This window comes from Phoenix dactylifera, chromosome 14 (assembly GCF_051530095.1).
Source record: "Phoenix dactylifera cultivar Ajwa chromosome 14, Ajwa_hap1_PhDact_Kaust_v1.1, whole genome shotgun sequence".
Lineage (NCBI taxonomy): Eukaryota > Viridiplantae > Streptophyta > Magnoliopsida > Arecales > Arecaceae > Phoenix > Phoenix dactylifera.
Window position 1 is genome coordinate 23,342,990 of NC_143203.1, and position 18,201 is coordinate 23,361,190.

Sequence of the window (18,201 nt, forward strand, 5' to 3'; positions counted from 1 at the left end):
CATAATTTGGTTTTCTATTTGTATAAAATTCCATTTCCTAAAGAAGATGCGATTTTTATTATGCTAACTGATAGAAACAATATTGGTAATCGCCATGTTGGTATACACATTCAAGCTCTTAATAACTATCAAATTTAACAAATAATGTCCACACTTGTATAGTTTCTATATAACTATCTAATAAAAATTTCTTATGTGACCTTTCCATAGATAACTTTTCAATTAATTGATCATCAAATATCAGGCAATTTTCTGATAGATATTTGTTGGTCCACCAAAGAGGTAGAGAGCATTTCCATCTAGTTATCAAACAGATATCTCACTTATTAAAAAATTGAATCTATAAACAATAACACTAACTGCGAGGCTGCACAAAATTTATAAGCTGCATCCCCCAAAACATTATCACTAAAATAAAGTTACATTTATCTGCTTGGAAATGATGCTATCAATGATATTATTCCACTTTGCAACGGTAACCTAGAACTATAATTCTTGTTTTTCCTCTGAAGGTAAATAGTAATTTTTACTGCCTTCCATGGGAGTTGTGGCTAACGAATCTCACCTTTCAGACCCGTCGTACATCATTCAGTTCATTTTCTATGAGTAATAATAACACCAGTAGCAAGGGCGAATATTCGATCCACCAATGAATCTACACTACACGCACTCGAAAAAGGGACTTCAAATTTGTACTTCTGCAACCAGGCGCCGAGGCTTCTCAAATATGCCAGAACTTTCTTTCTCCATGGATAATCGCGTAATTTTGATCAAATACCGAGCCTAAAGCTAAGACGTGGTAGAGCGTGCCGGTGGCACGTGCGCAGGATCTTCGCGCTTTATCAGGTGTTCACACCTGCAATCGCCCCCACCTGTCCTGTCTTGTCGGCTTTTCAAAAATATAAAAGTATTATTTAATCGTGGATCGATATTTTAATTTTGAAAATATTATTTTAATCCGGTTTTGGTAAGTCTGTGACTGGCTTTCTTTATCTGTGCCGCCTGCAAAAGAAGATTACGGGAGATCACCACGAAATCATTAATTAATTGACTATTAATGATGGAATTGTGAAAAGACGATTATGCCCTTGGGCTCCTGAAGTCAACTAGGGGAAGCGGCCATTCAAAACGACAATGCGACAACTGCGTCCTGCGAACCGGGGCTTGTCCGACCGGCCGCCGAGTCTGAGCCGGTTCTGCAAGATCCGGTTTTTAGCTTCTTTTTTTTTTTTTTTTGTGCTGCTTACTCGATTCTGGTGCCCACGCGGTAGCTGCAGTTGTAGGTGGTATTATCTTTCTATTTAATTATATATATATATATTATTTAATTATATATATATTGATACAACGGAATTTAAAAATAAATGTAGCTAATAGAGTCGAGAAAAAAAAAAGCATAAGAATGGTGTGGCGGCTAATATATCCCAAAAAAAAAATCAAATAAAAAATAGCAAAAAAACACTTAATTAACAGTTTTATTTGCCTTCATGAACAATTTAGAGTGAGTCACGGTGTCTTCCTATCTAGATGTCCTTGAGCAGCGGCTTGTGTGGGCTTTTTTTTATCATCATCATAATTAATGTTATATTTGGCAGCTTGGGCTTTACAAGTTTATTTGTTTGTGTTACAGTAACAATTTTCTTAGTCAAAAGGAAGATCTTAATAGTGTCCTAACTCCTGAAAAGACTGGAAAAAAAGTACCACCATGCCAAGTCCATATTAATTATAAAATTTGGACCCTTATTTATTATGAAATTTGGACCCCCTATTTATTATGAAATTTGGACCCCCTAGTGACAGCGATTGAGCGGATAGCAAGACAGGAGCACTTGATGGATAGGCACCCCTTATTTATTGTGAAATTAATAAAGCTGTAGATTAGACTGCCGCTTTTAGGGTGGAGTATTTTGTTGGAGCCTTGCAGATGGACTATGCGATCATTTCTTTCTCTTTTATAATATTTATATTTTTTTAATTTTGTTAGATATATTTATACTAGAAATATTTTTAGTATGTTTCTTTCGTCTGAATTCAAAAATAAAAAAGAATAAAAAAATAGAGGAAAAGAAAAAAAAGCTAGATATTAATCATATATTCAAAATCTATATTTTATTTTTTTTCATAATATTGGTGGATAGCCGGTGATTCTTTTATCTTTATTTTTGCCATTTAGTTAATTGGGTTGGAATTATTTTCCTAACTATTGCTGAACTGAGGAAAGAGAGGAGAAGTATGTAAGATTTGACTTTATAATCTTTGCTTGAGATAGAAAGAGGTAAAAAGTTGGATTGGATTCTTCAACAATTTGGAGAAAGAATATTATTTTTTCTGAATAACATAATTATTTTTTAATTATTATATTTATCAAATTTATTTTTAGAATTTAATTTTTTAATAAAAAAGAATAAAGAGTACAAGAGAATTGATGTAAAGTTACATGTTTAATTTTTTTTAATTATTGTGTTTTATTTTTTAATAAAAAATATTTTTCCATTTCTCGTCCTCTCTACATTCATGAATAGTATAACTAACATACATTAGGGTAGGATATGTTCTAAAATTCTTTTGCATAAAATTTAAAATATTGATTGTGAAAAAACATTTGAATATTTCATATACTTTTTTAAAGTAGGTGGTTGTTTAAGAATGAGCTACTGGCTTTTTTTTGCACCGGCTTTAGCTTCCTAAGATTGCTATAGTTTAAAAGTAGATGGTTTGGCACCACAGCCTAGTCATATCATGCTGCGATTGCTGCTGCTGCTGCTTCTTTTGAGTTGCTTTTTTTGGGGAAGAAAAATGTATGAGATCAAACATCAAGAGTTGAACTTGCAAAACTAGCATGTACTATGGATATTTAAAAAAAAAAGGAGAGAAACAAGAAAATAAATCATTAATATATTTTTATTTTTATTATTTAATTAGGAAAACTAATTTAATAAATAACATAATATGATTTCAATATAAAAAACTAAATATAGGTTAAATTTTTTAAATCATATATTAATCAAAAGAATGAAAATTAAAAAAATAAGATATGAAATAGAGTGAAACACCAATTGAAAGATTAAAAATGGATAAAATGAAAAATACAATGCTAGTTAAGCTATAATATAAAATATGAAAAAAAAAGAATCTAAAAAAAATAAATAATGAATAGAAGTCTAAATAGTAAAATAGAAAATATAAAACATGCTCGACAGAAGAAGAAAATACAAATTAAACAAAAATAGATAAACGAGAAAAATAAAACCAAATTAGTCAAAGTGATGTTGTTTTTCCAGCATGTGTAAACGAGCAAAGCCGAGTATTAGACTACTCAAGTTTGCCTCGATCCATATCTAGATTACCCGAACTCGGGTTAGGCTCAAGCCAAGCTTGTCTTTAGTTGTTGAAGCTTAAGCTTAAATACGAGCTCTGATTATTGTGTTGAGCAGAGCTTTCCTATAAAATTTGTCACCATCTCATAAACAATCTGAGCAAGGTGCATGTTCATTAGTCTACTCCAGGAGTTTGTCATGATACTGGTCATTGAAGTAGGCTTTCTTAAAGGTCTTCATAGTGAGGAATTGCTGACAGAGGACGAAGATAGGATGATCCTTATGGATATTCTCTGTTTTGGAGGACTAGGCCTTGGAAGAATAATCTAGTGTCCCACAGCCCAGTCCAAATGATGGATTAAGCAGAACTTGCTCGTGCTTGTGCTTGTCATCAATGCTATTTATCTTAGTCTGAAGTAGCTCCGAGGCAACGCATTTTCCAATTTAAGTGATGGACAAGGTGCCTCTTGCCATAAAATTGATAAGATACCTATATAAAGTATAGTAGATGATGGAGTTAATATTTTGAGGTTAATGGCCAAACAGCTAGAATTGTCGAGGCTTCCTACCAGTATCAAAGAAGCCGGGTTGAGGTTAACCATCTTAAAGTGAATTGGCCGAAGTCAAAGCTGGTGCAGAATTCTCTCTCTCCTATACCTTTAACTTTATAGTGTTGAGGTATCCATCACAAACTCGTTAGAGTTTTAACTTAAAAAAGAAAATTAAAAAAATAAATATACCAGTTTTATTCTCTAAATTTTATATGTTTACAAACTTTGAAACCTTTACCTTTTTCTTTAGATGCTTCTTTTAGAAGAATTGCGACTGTTCTGAAAAGAACGTTAGTTCCAATTTCCGTAAGGATGATTCAAAAATGCCATACCGTATAGATCACCGGACAAAGTCTATAAATAGGCTGTGGGTCCAATGTTTTGCAAAAATTAATCCAAATTACTATTTCTCTGATTTTTGAGGCAAAATAGAGAATTCTTCTCTCTTTTTTCTTTTCCTCTTCTTCCAAACATTTTTCAAGCTTTTCTTTTTCATCTGGGTATCTGAAGGAGTTAGTCGAGTCAAGCCACCTCAACGATCGTGCCTGTTAAAGAAGAATCGAGCTAAGCCGGATTGTTGTATCTTAAGAACGAGATCGTCGCAAACTCATAAGCCTTGATACATACAAGCTCTTTTCAATTTTTTTATTTTTTTAGTAAATTATTTATTTATAATACTTTTATGAAATAAAGGCATAGCAGTTTTTAAATAAAATATTTTTCCAACAAAACTTTCACAGATTCAGGAGGGATGCGTTCAGGAAACCTCTGCTACATTACCACTCCCATCCATATTAACCTTGCGCACAACAGCAAAGGCGTAAAACTCGGCAAACTGTATCAGGAGGATCAATCCATTATGTCCCCTCAAAGGATTAGAATTTTCTTTCAGATCCCCTATGTGCCATTATAGCCTTTTTATCCACATTAATATCTTGAAATCTCATCTCAAAAATAAAGTTATCTTGAAATCCATATTCCAGGATATTAGTGTCCATACCAGGCGTTTATTGATGACCTAGCGAATTTCAGCTTAGTGTGCTCTTTTGCATACCAGGATTGTCAACTAGAAAGATCACTTTGCCTAATTCATTGCTGAGAAAAGATTAGTACAGACCAACCTCCCTACACCCCCTCTGAAAGGTTGTTGATTACAATTCCATCTTAAGTCCATCCCGCGATCAACATTGTGGAGAGAAATTAATTTCATGAATAGTTGCTTCTCCTTTGAATGCAACCCATATGATCATCATGTCAATCACTACACCAGAGTAGCTGATCTTCCACTCCCTGTTCTCATGCCAGATTACACGAACACATCACGCCGCTTCTTTGGGTTTGGATCTGGATTCCCTTTCTTCATCATTGCCACAAACTCAGTGTAATTGATCCTTCCATCCTGCAGGAAAAACACATATGAGAACAGAAAGAGCATCAGCAAAGATGTGCATTCGGTTGGTGTGAAAGGCTCATCGATACAAGTCAAGGCTAACTGGGATTGTACACTGGTTTTGCATTGGTAGGCTATAATTCTGCCTTTAAATCATTCGATCTGTGCAGAGAAAAAAGGTTTGAGTTTTTAGTGTTATATTTTTCCCTTACATTGTCGGAGTCAGCCTCAGCGATGATGTCCTTGATTTCCTGACCATTGTACAAACCTTTCTCCTTGAGGGCCTGCTCGAGCTCTTCTTTGGTAATGAACCTGAGTTAGAATAAAGAAGAAACTTAGCCATTGCCTGTCCAATCTGGTACGCTAGAAATTCTTCCCATAATCACAAGGTTTCATCGGTCTAATTTGCAAGAGGATTCATGGACACATTTTTGTGAAATTATCCTAGCTTGGTTGCACATACCCGCTGCCATCCTTGTCGAAGTATTGGAATGCTGTGTAGAGATGCTCTTCTCTGTCCATTCTGTTCATATGCATCGTTGCTGTGATGAACTCTTCATAGCCTATTGTTCCATCGCCATCTGCATCAGCCTGTATCAAACAGTTTCAGGGAAGGATGAGAGAAATGAATCTAAATACAAGTCGATGCCGATTTTGATAATTTTAAGTGAAAAAGCGGAGCTTTGCATGTGATAAGAGATCTTTAAAACATGTGGTTTCCTTTGTTTCCGAAGAACTTACAGCTTCCATGAGCTGTTTAAGTTCGAACTCCGAGAGCTTCGTTCCTTGTTTGCAGAGTCCTTGTTTCAGTTCTTCTAGTGTTATAGTCCCACTATTATCAGTATCCATGTTCTTGAACATCTGCTTCAGCCCTTGAATCTCTTCTTCTGATAGACATCCGGCTATGACCTGCACAATTTGGAAGTAGAAGCACAAACTTTCATACAAGCTACAAGAGGTCTATTTTTGCTTCTAAGTTAGTGACTAATTTGTTACAGTTTGTAACATATATTGAGCAACTGATCAGACTACTAATTCTGAGCAGCCTAATAACTTCATAGATTAGTGGCAGAAAAGAAAAGTTTACCCTCAGTGCTGCTTTCTTAAACTGGTTCATTGCTCTGAAATGCTTCAGCCGATTGAGAACAGCATTATCAAGAGGTGTATCAGGTGCTTCTCCATCTTCTTTGATCCATGGGTGATCTATCATAGCAAACAGATTACATTTTATCGCATATTGGGAGAGAATAAATAATACCCATATGATAGAAGATAACTGACTCATTTAGTGAAATATGGGCTTCGACCATGATGATTCCAAAAACAAAGAAAGAAATAATTGCATGCATGGTTCCTACTTCCTAACTCATGATCCAAATAATCCTTAGTTTGTAGTTTGTTTTGCTTCTATCTTGTTTGACTTTAAATTTGATGCTACTAGGCCGGTGGTACTTCGGTCCACCGGTTAGCACCTCCCTCCTCAGCGCTTGCACTGGTGAGAGAGATTCTGAGTTTGAACATTCTTATGGTATTAGAAGTTCTTGTTTTGTAACCCCACCCCGAAAAAAACGAGAAACTGAATCTTGCTTACTGAGGACTTGGAATGCTGTGAGCCTCTGCTTGGGGTCTGAATTGAGCATCTGTCTTACAAGATCCTTGGCACCAGATGAAATGTTTGGCCAAGGATCGCTTGTAAAATCAATGTGGCCTCGCAGGATAGCATTGAATATTCCGTTCTCGGACTCTGTTGGACAAATTCGAGCATTCTAATTAGTCCTTCCACCCGAAACAGCATGAGATTTTCAAGCAGCATGAGTGACAAAGTAGAGAAAAGAGAAACTTACCAGCCCAAAAAGGTGGAACTCCACACAGGAAAATATAGAGCATAACTCCAATGCTCCATATATCTGCCTCTGGCCCATATTTTCGCTTTAGGACTTCAGGTGCAATGTAGTATGCGCTGCCAACTATGTCCGTGAACACCTCTCCTGTTTAGGATGAGAAATCCTGTTGTTAGCTCCGATGCAAGTGATACAAAGCATCTAGCGAAGTGAAATGCCAAAGAAAAGCATGTAGATCGAGGAAAAAAACACAGGACTCCATCGATCCTATATAGATCAAGAAGCAGCATTAATTAAAACAATAAAAAAACAAATATTTGGTGGTTGTATGTTAGAAAACACTATATATTTAATGATTCAATTGTTTGCAAATGGTGGATGACTTGACTATCAATCAACAGAAGATGGATGGATAGTGTTAAATATATTATGATATATGGACATTTCTTTTCTGAAAAAAAAGATACAACCATATAGAGAAGCACCAAGAAGCTAGAGATGATGTATGAATGCCATACCAATATATATACCAAAATCCATTATTCCCATGACATAAAAAGGAGGATCAGAATTCAGAAGAAAGGGAATAAGAAATCGATCGATTCAATCGAAAATGAGGTAAATATGAAGTTAGAGTTGATGCCCCCCACAAACCTTCCTTGAAGAACACGGAGAGCCCGAAATCGGTAGCCTTGAGCGGGGCGTTCTCATCCTTGCTCAACAAGAGGAAGTTCTCCGGCTTGAGGTCCCGGTGAATGACACCCATCGAATGGCATGTGTGCACGATCTGCACGATGGTCCTCAGGAGGGAAGCGGCCGCCCTCTCGGTGTAATGCCCCTTGGCGATAATCCTGTCGAAAAGCTCCCCTCCGGCGCAGAGCTCCATCACCAGATGGACGGAATGCTTGTCCTCGAAAGCGCCTTTGAGCTCCACGATGTTGGGCTGCCCGGAGAGATGGTACATGATCCGGACCTCCCTCCGGACGTCTTCGATATCCTCCTTGTTGGCGAGCTTCCGCTTGGCAATCGTCTTGCAAGCGAATTGCTCCCCGGTGAGCTTGTGGGTGCAGAGGTGCGTCACGCCGAACTGGCCCCGGCCGAGCTCCTTCCCCATGGTGTAGGTGGCCTTGACGTCCTCCATCGGGCGGCCGAGCACGGGGCCGATGGGGACCGGCTTGGAGGGAGGTGGGGAGGGCTTCGGAGGAGGGGCGGCGTGGGGGGAGAGGTTGGGGCGGTCGGCGGCGGCGTTGCCGGCGGCGGGCCGCGGGGATTTGTCGTTGGAGAAGCAGTTGCCCATGGTGGGATTGGGGGGAGGGGGTGGCAAGGAAAGGGTGGAGGCATGTGTTAAGAGAGACAGAGAGAGGGTAGGGAGGAGGTGGATTTGGGTGGTGAGAGAGATTTCAGGAGGGAAAGTGCGAGTTGTATTTTGGGGTGAGTGTGAGGAGGGGAGAAGGGAAGAAGGGTGGGGAGAGATTGGCGGGAACCAACGGTTTTTTCTCAGTTGGGGAGTTGCCGGGGATTTTTATCCAATATCCATGCAGGGATGGGATCTATGGGGATTTTTTTTATGGTGGATGATCCAATAGTAAATTTATGTGAAGAAAGATGAATTGCTCTTTAATGCAAAAGATACAACCTCGATTCCTTATTGGGATGGTCAGAGATAAATGTTTAGCTTACGAAAATAGAGATAGATGTTTAGCCCGCAAGAGTAAAGATAAATATATGGAGTAATTGGTAAATGGATTCGTAACAACCAATGGTCTGGTGCTTTGCTGCTGGCGAATGAGGCTGTTTTTTATTGGGATTTCAAGAAATTATTAGGTTCTAATTAATTTTTGCGGATGAGAAGAGATTGTCAACTGATTTAGTTGGTAAATTTATAGAGATTGGGTACTAGCGATCATGGTTGGAAACTTGGAATATGTCTTCCTCACAAATTATAATCTTGATGAATTTTAATAAATCTTGCCAATCTTTTTGCCAAAAAAAAAAAGAAAAGGAGGGGTTTGTAGGAGCCGGCAGGTTTTGGACCTGACAAACATGCGAATGCTGCAATGATTAGATAAGAAACAATAAGAGAAAGTAGCAGATTATGAGAATGCTAGTAATTTATTATGGTTTGGCAAATTACTTGTGTTCATGAAGGTAAGAAAAATCGCTATAATAATTGAAAGGAAAGAGAATTAACATGGTTACGATGCTATGTGTCACAGAGGATTATCATCTCTCTCTCTCTCTAGTTATGATTATTCCAAGATCATTTGCAAGATTATCAACTATGCATGTTGGCCAAAAGAGTTATGCCCATAGTGACCTATGTCCACAGCAGGTTGTGATGCTTTTGCTTTTGTCAGTGCTTGGAAAGTTCTTGACAGGTTCTAGTTAGTGGAAAGGCACCACATCCTACAAGGGATGTGACTTTGGAATCCATTAACTCTAGAAGGAAGGAATGAGGTGCTTTTGAGATGAGTCTCCTATGAACAAAATCTTCATTGAAAGCATGGATAAAATTGATCAGGGCTTTTCTCATATCATAATCACAGCATTGCCCATCCTAGCAGGTTAGATACTTTCACACCAGTAGTTTCTCATAATTTTCTAAATCTATGAGGCACCATATATTATTGTAGTTATATGTTAGTCATTATTGTGATACTCGCCACTTTTAATCCAAAACTGTGACTCTTAATCCATTGGATTGATTGGGAAAATGGATGAATTAAAAGGAAACCATTAAACTCAAGGTCTCCACATAGGGTTATCAATATACTTTAGTTAAAAGAAATCTAGGGTTCTAAGATCAAATCTAAGTTAAAACCATGAAAATCCATATGAGTTTTATTTAGGCTCCAGATTTAAAAGCCTAGGTAAAAAATGATTCACATCCAGTTAGAGCTCAATCAAGCTTATAACCAAACCCAGAGTTTGGTTAGGTGTGAGTCTAATATTTCCATGGCCCAAGAATAGTTTTCTAATAAGAATAAAGAGTAGTAGCCAGACAACAAGCTCAACAACCAGGGGGTGTAGCTCATATGGTAGAGCGCTCGCTTCGCATGCGAGAGGCACGGGGTTCGATTCCCCGCACCTCCATTGCTATTTCTTCATTGAAGTAAGATATCGCATGGTGTGTAGTTTTAATTTCCTTGATCATAAGGATAAAATCACCATCCTAGTTTTTTTTTTTTTTGGACCAAACGGCAGAATAGTCCAGTCTGAGTAGAACTTATCCCATTTAATTGGAAAATGCTATTTTGTAGCTTTTAAAAGTTTTTTCAGGATAACCCAAACACATGTTTAGAGCTATAGTTTCCATTAAGAAAGCAGAATATTACATTCGTATGTTAAATTTTAAAGTGGAGGTGCCAATGGTTGAGTTGGAAGTCTTAGGTATTGATCCAATTAAGAAAGCAGAAAATAATATTTACATATTAAATTGAAAGCGAAGGTACCAGTGGTTGATAGTTGGAAGTCTCAAGCATTGATATTAAAGGCTTAGTTTTGGTTCTTGTCTTCAACAAAATGAAAAATAAAAGGGCTCTGTTTCTGCCCCTCCTGCCAAACAATCTTGAATGATTCAATCTAAACAAATGAACAGCTAGGAAATAGATATTTTACCCCAACAAAATTCTCTCACTCTCTCTCTCTCTCTCTCTCACACACACACACACATCATATTCATTTCTTCTTCTTCTTGTGTGTGTTTCACCCCTACCCTAGCTCTAAATAGCCATTTGTTAAAGAGAAATTAATTTTTGTTCCGAGTTAGAATAACTGTATCTAAACTGTTTATTGACCACATCAAAATGAGATGCTTATTGGTTGTAGTATGCATGATTTATGCAAATCTTTAAGATTGATAAGTTTATTGTTCCTCAACCTAAGTATGTCCTATAACTATTTTTATAGATTCATTTCATTTATATATATATACTACGTACTGACAGAGGACTGTGACCATACAACGCATGGTCAAACAATCTTGCATGATACCGCACGCACCCGGGTAGAACTTCTGCAGCATTCTCGGCCAATCTCAAAGGACCCGGAAACGTTGAAGGAGAAATCAAGTAATCCAAGGGACGACCAAGAAATGATAGCCAAGGAAAAGGTTCATTCACTGTGTAAAATACGTCCGAAAGGACATTTGTGCATGGAAGCGGGCTTCGAGATGACGAAGATATTTTTGAGCACAGTGGAGAGCGAGTGGTGACCACAGACAAAAGGATAAGAAGGATAGCACAGGGATGCATTCATAGCTCTAGGTGCAAATGCTGCTTGTTTTCATGTGCATGTAATTTTATCAATATTGAATCCCTCATGGAAGGAGAAATGGTTGGTGAGATGGGATCACACGTTGAAGGCCTTAGCACCATTTCTTTCTCTTGTTCTTTTTTTAATTTATACCTGTGCATGTCCTGGTGGGTTTCTTGCATGGATGCATATGCCCATGTGTGTGCTGCCGCATGTTATAAAAATTTATATCGGTAACGGATGCTGCTCACTGAAGCATTCACTTGTTCTGACCCACATCAATGCATAAACGCAGCCATATGATGGGATAACTCGTATATATCTAGTATGAATACATCCAAAAAAATCAAAAAAATAATACACCACGAAGTACACTAAACAACTTCTTTCCCCAACCCAACCTAAAATACTCCCAGAATGATCAGCCACGTACGAGGCTATCTAGTCCGCAACCCCATTAGCTCTTCTGTAAACGTGCCTGCTTGAAACTCAACATCACGCCTCATCATGACCCAAATGTCTTAAAGTAGAGGTGATGCCCATCCGCACCACTAGATTCTCTTAGATTTAGTCAATCACCGTAGCTAAGTCGCCTTTCAGCAGTACCGTTCTAGCCTGCAGCATATGTTGTACATACTTCAAGCTAGCTCACGCCGCTCTCAACTCCGCCTCTGAAATAGAGATATCAAAGATCCGACACATATAAGTAGCAATCACTGTAAAGTCTGGGCTCGTTGCTATTCACTTCTTGGCTATTTTTTTTTTTTTAACGATATCCATGATCGAAACTTGTATCCCTTTCAAAGGTAATTTCTAGAGGAAAGGTGCCAACCAACAAGAGTATTATTTACTATACAGGAGCACCACGACATGACATTCCAATAAAATACAAGCAGCATCTAATTAATTAATTAATATCGTGAAGAGCAATGATGCATGCACATTCTTAATCCTAAAAGAGAATAGTGTATGCTTATATCTAATTAAGATCGCTATGATATTCATAAATTAGCAGTGCATCTATCTTCACATCCAGCGCATATAAGATGCAATTTTGGGCTCATGATTATTGTAGACCCTGACGATTGATTCAAACCAATTGACATTTATGCAGTTCAAAACCTTTGCAGGGCCAAGATTTTTTTTTTTTTTTTTTTGGTTCTTTCGAGAAGCAAAGCCGACCCTAACTAATTTGGTATTAGAGCTTAGTTGAGTTTGAACAATTCTCAAATAATTCTTTTGTATATCTTCAGAATGATTAAAGTCATAGCCGTAGAATACAGTTTGTGAAATGCTCATGAAGTGCAGTTTGTGAGTAACAAACCTTCTCAAACTACTCTGAGTTCCACCTCTGCTACCAAGTTGGACATTACGCACCAAACATAAATTTCAAAATTAATCATCAAGTGTTATGTGTCTCTCTGCAATGTTTTCTTTTAGGAATGCCATGAAAATGCCACCACCATCGTTGGAAAGGGAGAGAAAGCTACCTTGCTTCCCAATGGATCTAACCCACACCAATTAATGCTCCATGGTACATGATATGAACATGCTAACCAACCTTATTAAGTATCTAACAGGACTTCTCGGCCAATTTCGTACGGCTTCCTTGAAGATGTACCTAAAGGCATACGCCATGAAATAAGTTGAAGAGAGGACAGTGCAAAATGGGGTCGGTCTTAAAGGTGGCTGGTCCCGCTAAAAGAGAGAGAGAGAGGATATAAATTGGAGAGCGAAGTAATGATGAGACTTGGGACACCCAATTAGGTAGAGATAGCTTCGTCACCACCCCAGCAGGATCCTGTGCTTCGATGGGACATTGCGACAGAGACTGCAGCATTATATCCGCTGTTCTTAGTGCGAGGTTGAGGACCACCCCTCATGTCTTAAAAGACAAAGTGCCGACCGAGCAAACAAAAATGAAACTCCTAACTCTTAACCCGGCCATCGATCAGCCACTTCACAAGGACAAAACTAACCACCTCTTATGATTGAAGCTTAAAGTAGTTCATGTTGTGTTAAGATCTCTATAAGGGAGTTTAACTTCCAAAACCCCCGCACTGGTGGTGAGGGACACTTCAGCTTTTGGGTTGACACTTGTGCTGACCCCACAATGTGGGTAGATTTTTTCTTTTTTGATAAAGAAGGAAGTATACACAGTGGTTGTTTGCATGATTAAGTTTTTACATGACCATGGTGATGGAAATCAATAATGCATTACAACGTCCATTATAGTAGTATTATAATAAAAAATAAAGGGTAAAATTAGAAGGACAAAATCGTCAGTTGAGGATGGTCTAGGTCGGCTTGAGTTATGCTTGGCGAGCACTGCAAGCTAGAGTTGTTCTGCTTGAGGACGATTCGGCGACGGTTATTGGATGGATCCAGTAGAATCTGACCGGAGTGAGTGATTATTACCTGCTGCTTAGAGACATTCAGACTATAGTCTATGATGGAATAGCTTTTTAGATGAAGCATGAGTGGCATCGTATATGACCAACTACTTGGAGGGTACTCTGTGGGTAGGGAAGAGTGAGTAACCTAGTGTTCTTCGAGATCTATTATTTTTTGATTTTTTTGGTTGTATCCATATGCCCACAATGTATGGTACTTCCAGTTTAGCAAAAAAAAAAAAAACGTTCAAATTACTATTTACTAGATAAAATATATTTATTTTTAGATGGTATTATTTCTATGAAAATTTGGTGTAAAAATTAATTTTGAAAAATATTAATTTTGTGGCAACGATGTAAAAGTTAAATAACTAGTGTTATTTTGTCATATAAATTTTACTATGGTAGATTTGCTAATAACGACTGATGTAACTGTCCACTTCGAACATATCACCATGACTTTTGTTGCAGTAGTTATCATGCCGAACCATTCCAAACAAAATTTTCTATAATAATACTATTTTTTATAGTAAATACCTACATAAATCATTATTGTCCGTTATAATAGCTATGACATCCAGTATTTTCTCCACCATGTGTAATTAGGAGCTTTTAGTCTTAAAAAATAATATTAGTTGTTTTAGGGATGTCAGCACAAAAAGTGATGGATAATAGTGGAAGGATAAATTATTCAAATGTTAAGAGATGACCATCATTTTTATTGCATAATAGCTCTTAAACAGTAGAATAATGATGATTTTTAGATATCAAACCCACACAAAAAGGACAAAAGATTCCCTCCAAAACCAATGTAATAGACGTTATTTTGCCGCATGACGCCGATGCATGGCTTTCCTATTGATAACGTTAAGAAACAAAAATTTAATAGTTAAATAGCATTTTCACATTAACTGATTTATTATTTGATGATTTAGGAATTGTTCTCCAATAAATTTTCCACAAGCTGCTTGAGATGGCAGACCTTTCTTTTCTTCTTACCAAATATGAAACCATTGAAATGGTTTTGAAAGCCTCTTATACCATGCATAGTCGCATGCATTAATTAATTAGCGTAACAACACCATGCTCTCTTCCTCACGAGGCTTGAAATAATAATTGTTAGAATGTTTTTGAAGCCTCTTAGAGCTTTTTTAGGTTTTGAACTACTTTGCTTTTCTTTTCCCAGAATGCATTGGGATTACATCTATATTTGGCCTTCTTTTCACTTTTAATTTGAACAAATATTCATGATTATATTATTAGAGTAGTGAAACCAGAGAAACTCTACCTTTGATCATGCTTGCATGGGAGTACTACTGAGATTGATGACCCCTCAGAGACCCACATGTTACAGAAAAATAAATAAAAGCTAAAGCTATGTTAATTGAAATTTTTATACGTAAGCATCATCAACAACCAAATCAGGAGAATGCATTTGCGATATGAGAACGACTCATTTTTTTTTTTTCATACCAAATGCAAGGCCATTGAGTTGAGATATCCCAATCTGCTCTTATCTTGTTATAGGAAATTGTCATTTCTTTATAAAAATATTTTTATTATACATAACGAGTAAAGACCTATTAGGCTAGCTTTGAACATGATACGGTTCCAAGTTCCTGTAATTTTCAGAAAACTTGCAGTAAGAAAAAAAATCACCGTGGAACAAGAACTTACTGTCGATAATAAAACGGTTAAAATTCAATAAAAAAATCTAAATTGAGATAGTATTTTTTTTGCTACAGCGGATAGCTCATACATTTTTAGTATGGATACATCAAAAAATGTTAAAAAATAATACATCACGAAGTGCTCTAGGCAGCTCTCTTTTCTCGACCTACAAAATTTTCTAGAGTGATCGGCTACAAGACCATCCAATCCACGGTCCCATTAGCCTCTTTGTAAATGTGTCCGACCTAGAATACAACATCATTTCTCACCATGGGAGTAGGAGGTTGCACCTATCCATATCATCCGTGTTCTCTGAATCTAGTCAATCACTGTAGCCAAGTGATTACTGCCTATGGCCTCGCCGTTATTTCTGCCACGTTATCTGCCGCTGTATAACAGGATAACGATTCCTCTCTCGCTGTATATAACGGCATGGAGAAACCGGCGCGCCGTGCCGCGGAGCATCCATCATGCTGACGTCACCAAGGCGCGCACTAGTGACGACATCGCGTCGGATCCCATAGGTTGGCGACGGCCACGTGGCACAAATTATTGAGGCATTGATGCCCACAGGAATCGGAAGCGTGGTTGTTGTGTCTATTTATTTTTTTTGCTAAAAATTGTGTCTATTTATTTGTCTATATAAATCCCTCCTTTTTGTGGAATCCTCCCTCCCTCCCTCTCTCTCTCTCTCTCTCTCTCTCTCTCTCGGCCCTTCCCCCAAATGGTCCATTTCTTATAGTCACATGCCACCCTTTTTCCACCCCCTTTCTCCTTCCGCGAAACCACCCTCCTCCTCGTTAATCCCTGCCTCGCCCTGTAAAGTACCACTCCAACCTCTTTAGTAGTTTTCCCCTTGGATAACTAAAGCAAAGCACCTTCATCTCATTCTCCACCCCTCCCCTCCTCCTCTTCTTAGTTCCCTTTGGCTCCATACTCCACACCCCTCCTCCTTTTCTGGAGATGGAGAGGTTAAGCGTCCACCAAAAGAACACCAAGCAAGCCAAGGCCAAGAAGACGCCCATCAAGGTGGTGCACATCTCCAACCCCAGGAAGGTCAAGGCAAGCCCTGCCGAGTTCCGCAACCTCGTCCAGGAGCTCACCGGCCAGGACTCCAACGTCGCCGACTTCTCCAAGTTCCCCGACGTCGAGGATACCGGCGATCTCCCTCCGCCGCCCCCTGAGCCTACCTCCGGGGCCACTGGCACCCCCCGGCCGAGCCCTGTCGTGCACCGGACCTCAGATCCATGCCATAATGCGTTTAGGAATCTCCCGAGCCCATTCGAGATGATCGATGAGGCTTTCGATCTGCAGATGCTTGAGAATATTCCGGGGTTCTTGCCGTCGATCGCCGCTGTACCACGAGCCCCAGGGTCATGGCCTTGATCGGGACTGCCATGCGGCCTGAGTTGCGCAAGCTTAATTTATTGAGGTTTAGTGGCATGAGATTGATGTATGGATCCTTCGTTATGGTGTTATGTTTCTGACGATATTTATAAATATGTTGTGGTATATAATTTGGTGCATTTCATAACTAAGTAGTCTTGAATTGTGATTTATTTTTGATTGAGTGTTACAAGAGTGATCCCCATGTTACTGGAGCTGGGGGATTGAGATGGCCATGGATGACATGGATTTGATGACGGTTCGTGGGAATAGGCCACTGGATAAAGTGATGGTTATTTCCTGTGGACATGTAGGCATTGCCCTCTTCAGAACACACACAAACAATAGATACATGCATGGTTGATGCGAGATTGGTGAGACTATATCTATGGCCATCTGAGTTGAGCTGGTCTAAGCATGAGGATTTGGTTGAACATCTAGCTGAATCAACAGATACTAATAAAACCCGGCCCCTTTGAGGTGAATGCTAAATTAGAAACATCCGCCAAGAACTTGGATCTCAAAGACAAGACAAGGATCTAGATCCTCCTTATTTGCTATCTGATATGATTATTTTGGGAGTTCAGGTTTGAACCAGAAATCTCTCTCTAATGTCCGCACCGATGCGTGCTACTATGGGTGATATTTCTAGCTAGTTGCACCATTCGTCATAACATGTCATGGATTCAATTTTGTGAGATGCAGCTGAAAGCTAATTACAAAGATTATTGTGTTGTCAATCTTACAAAAGTCTTAGCAATGCGTCATCATTGCATATACTTATTGTGCTGACTAGTTTTCATTTGTTGAGCTTGTTTTTTTTTTTTTTTAAATTCTCTGTGTATGCAATTGAAGAATGCATGAAATCCAGTGCTATTAGTCAGTAGTTAACTATTTTTTGAAGAACAATCTTTAGTTATTTCTGGGGTATCCCTTTTTTTTGAGAACATTGATGTTGTGCTTACATTAAAAAGAATCTGTATTTATGTTGTCCATTAAGTGCTAAGCATTAAGTTAAATTTGAGCATGCAAACAAGGCACATGGAATTCGTTGACAAGAACAGTGAGTTCTTAAGTTTTGAGAGCATATAAAACTCGGTGCCTCGCTTCTTATATAGTTTTCTTTTCGACGGAACTCACTTCTAATTTAGTTGAACTTGAATTAGTTGACGAAGACAGATAAGTTTTCTTCTCTTTTGTTTTGTTCTTTCTTTCTTTTTTTTCTTTTCTTTCCATGAAATGAAAGGTAGACCAATCTCCCTGTCTTGTCACCAATACTGTTCAGTGGATCAAGACACCTCGTCTATATGGAGCTTAAACTAAATCATCAAACAGAAAAGCTAAAAGAAAACCTACTCCGAAAAAAAAAAAAAAAAAACAGATGGTGGTGCCATGGCA

At 38.2% G+C, this 18,201-nt stretch overlaps 1 protein-coding gene and 1 non-coding gene across 2 annotated transcripts; one reads left to right on the forward strand and one right to left on the reverse strand.

Moving 5' to 3' along the window:
* Nucleotides 1-4,925: 4,925 nt before the first annotated feature.
* On the reverse strand, nucleotides 4,926-9,003 carry LOC103705099 (calcium-dependent protein kinase 2-like). The gene is made up of 8 exons (XM_008788714.5): nucleotides 7,754-9,003; nucleotides 7,103-7,246; nucleotides 6,850-7,002; nucleotides 6,346-6,461; nucleotides 6,000-6,167; nucleotides 5,722-5,849; nucleotides 5,471-5,570; nucleotides 4,926-5,267 (listed from the first exon to the last, which is right to left on the reverse strand). Exons 1-8 carry the CDS (start codon nucleotides 8,394-8,396, stop codon nucleotides 5,175-5,177), a joined length of 1,545 nt encoding a protein of 514 aa, XP_008786936.2. The 5' UTR covers nucleotides 8,397-9,003; the 3' UTR covers nucleotides 4,926-5,174.
* Nucleotides 9,004-10,119: 1,116 nt separating this feature from the next.
* On the forward strand, nucleotides 10,120-10,192 carry TRNAA-CGC (transfer RNA alanine (anticodon CGC)). The gene has a single exon. It is a non-coding gene; the product is annotated as a tRNA-Ala (tRNA).
* Nucleotides 10,193-18,201: the final 8,009 nt, after the last annotated feature.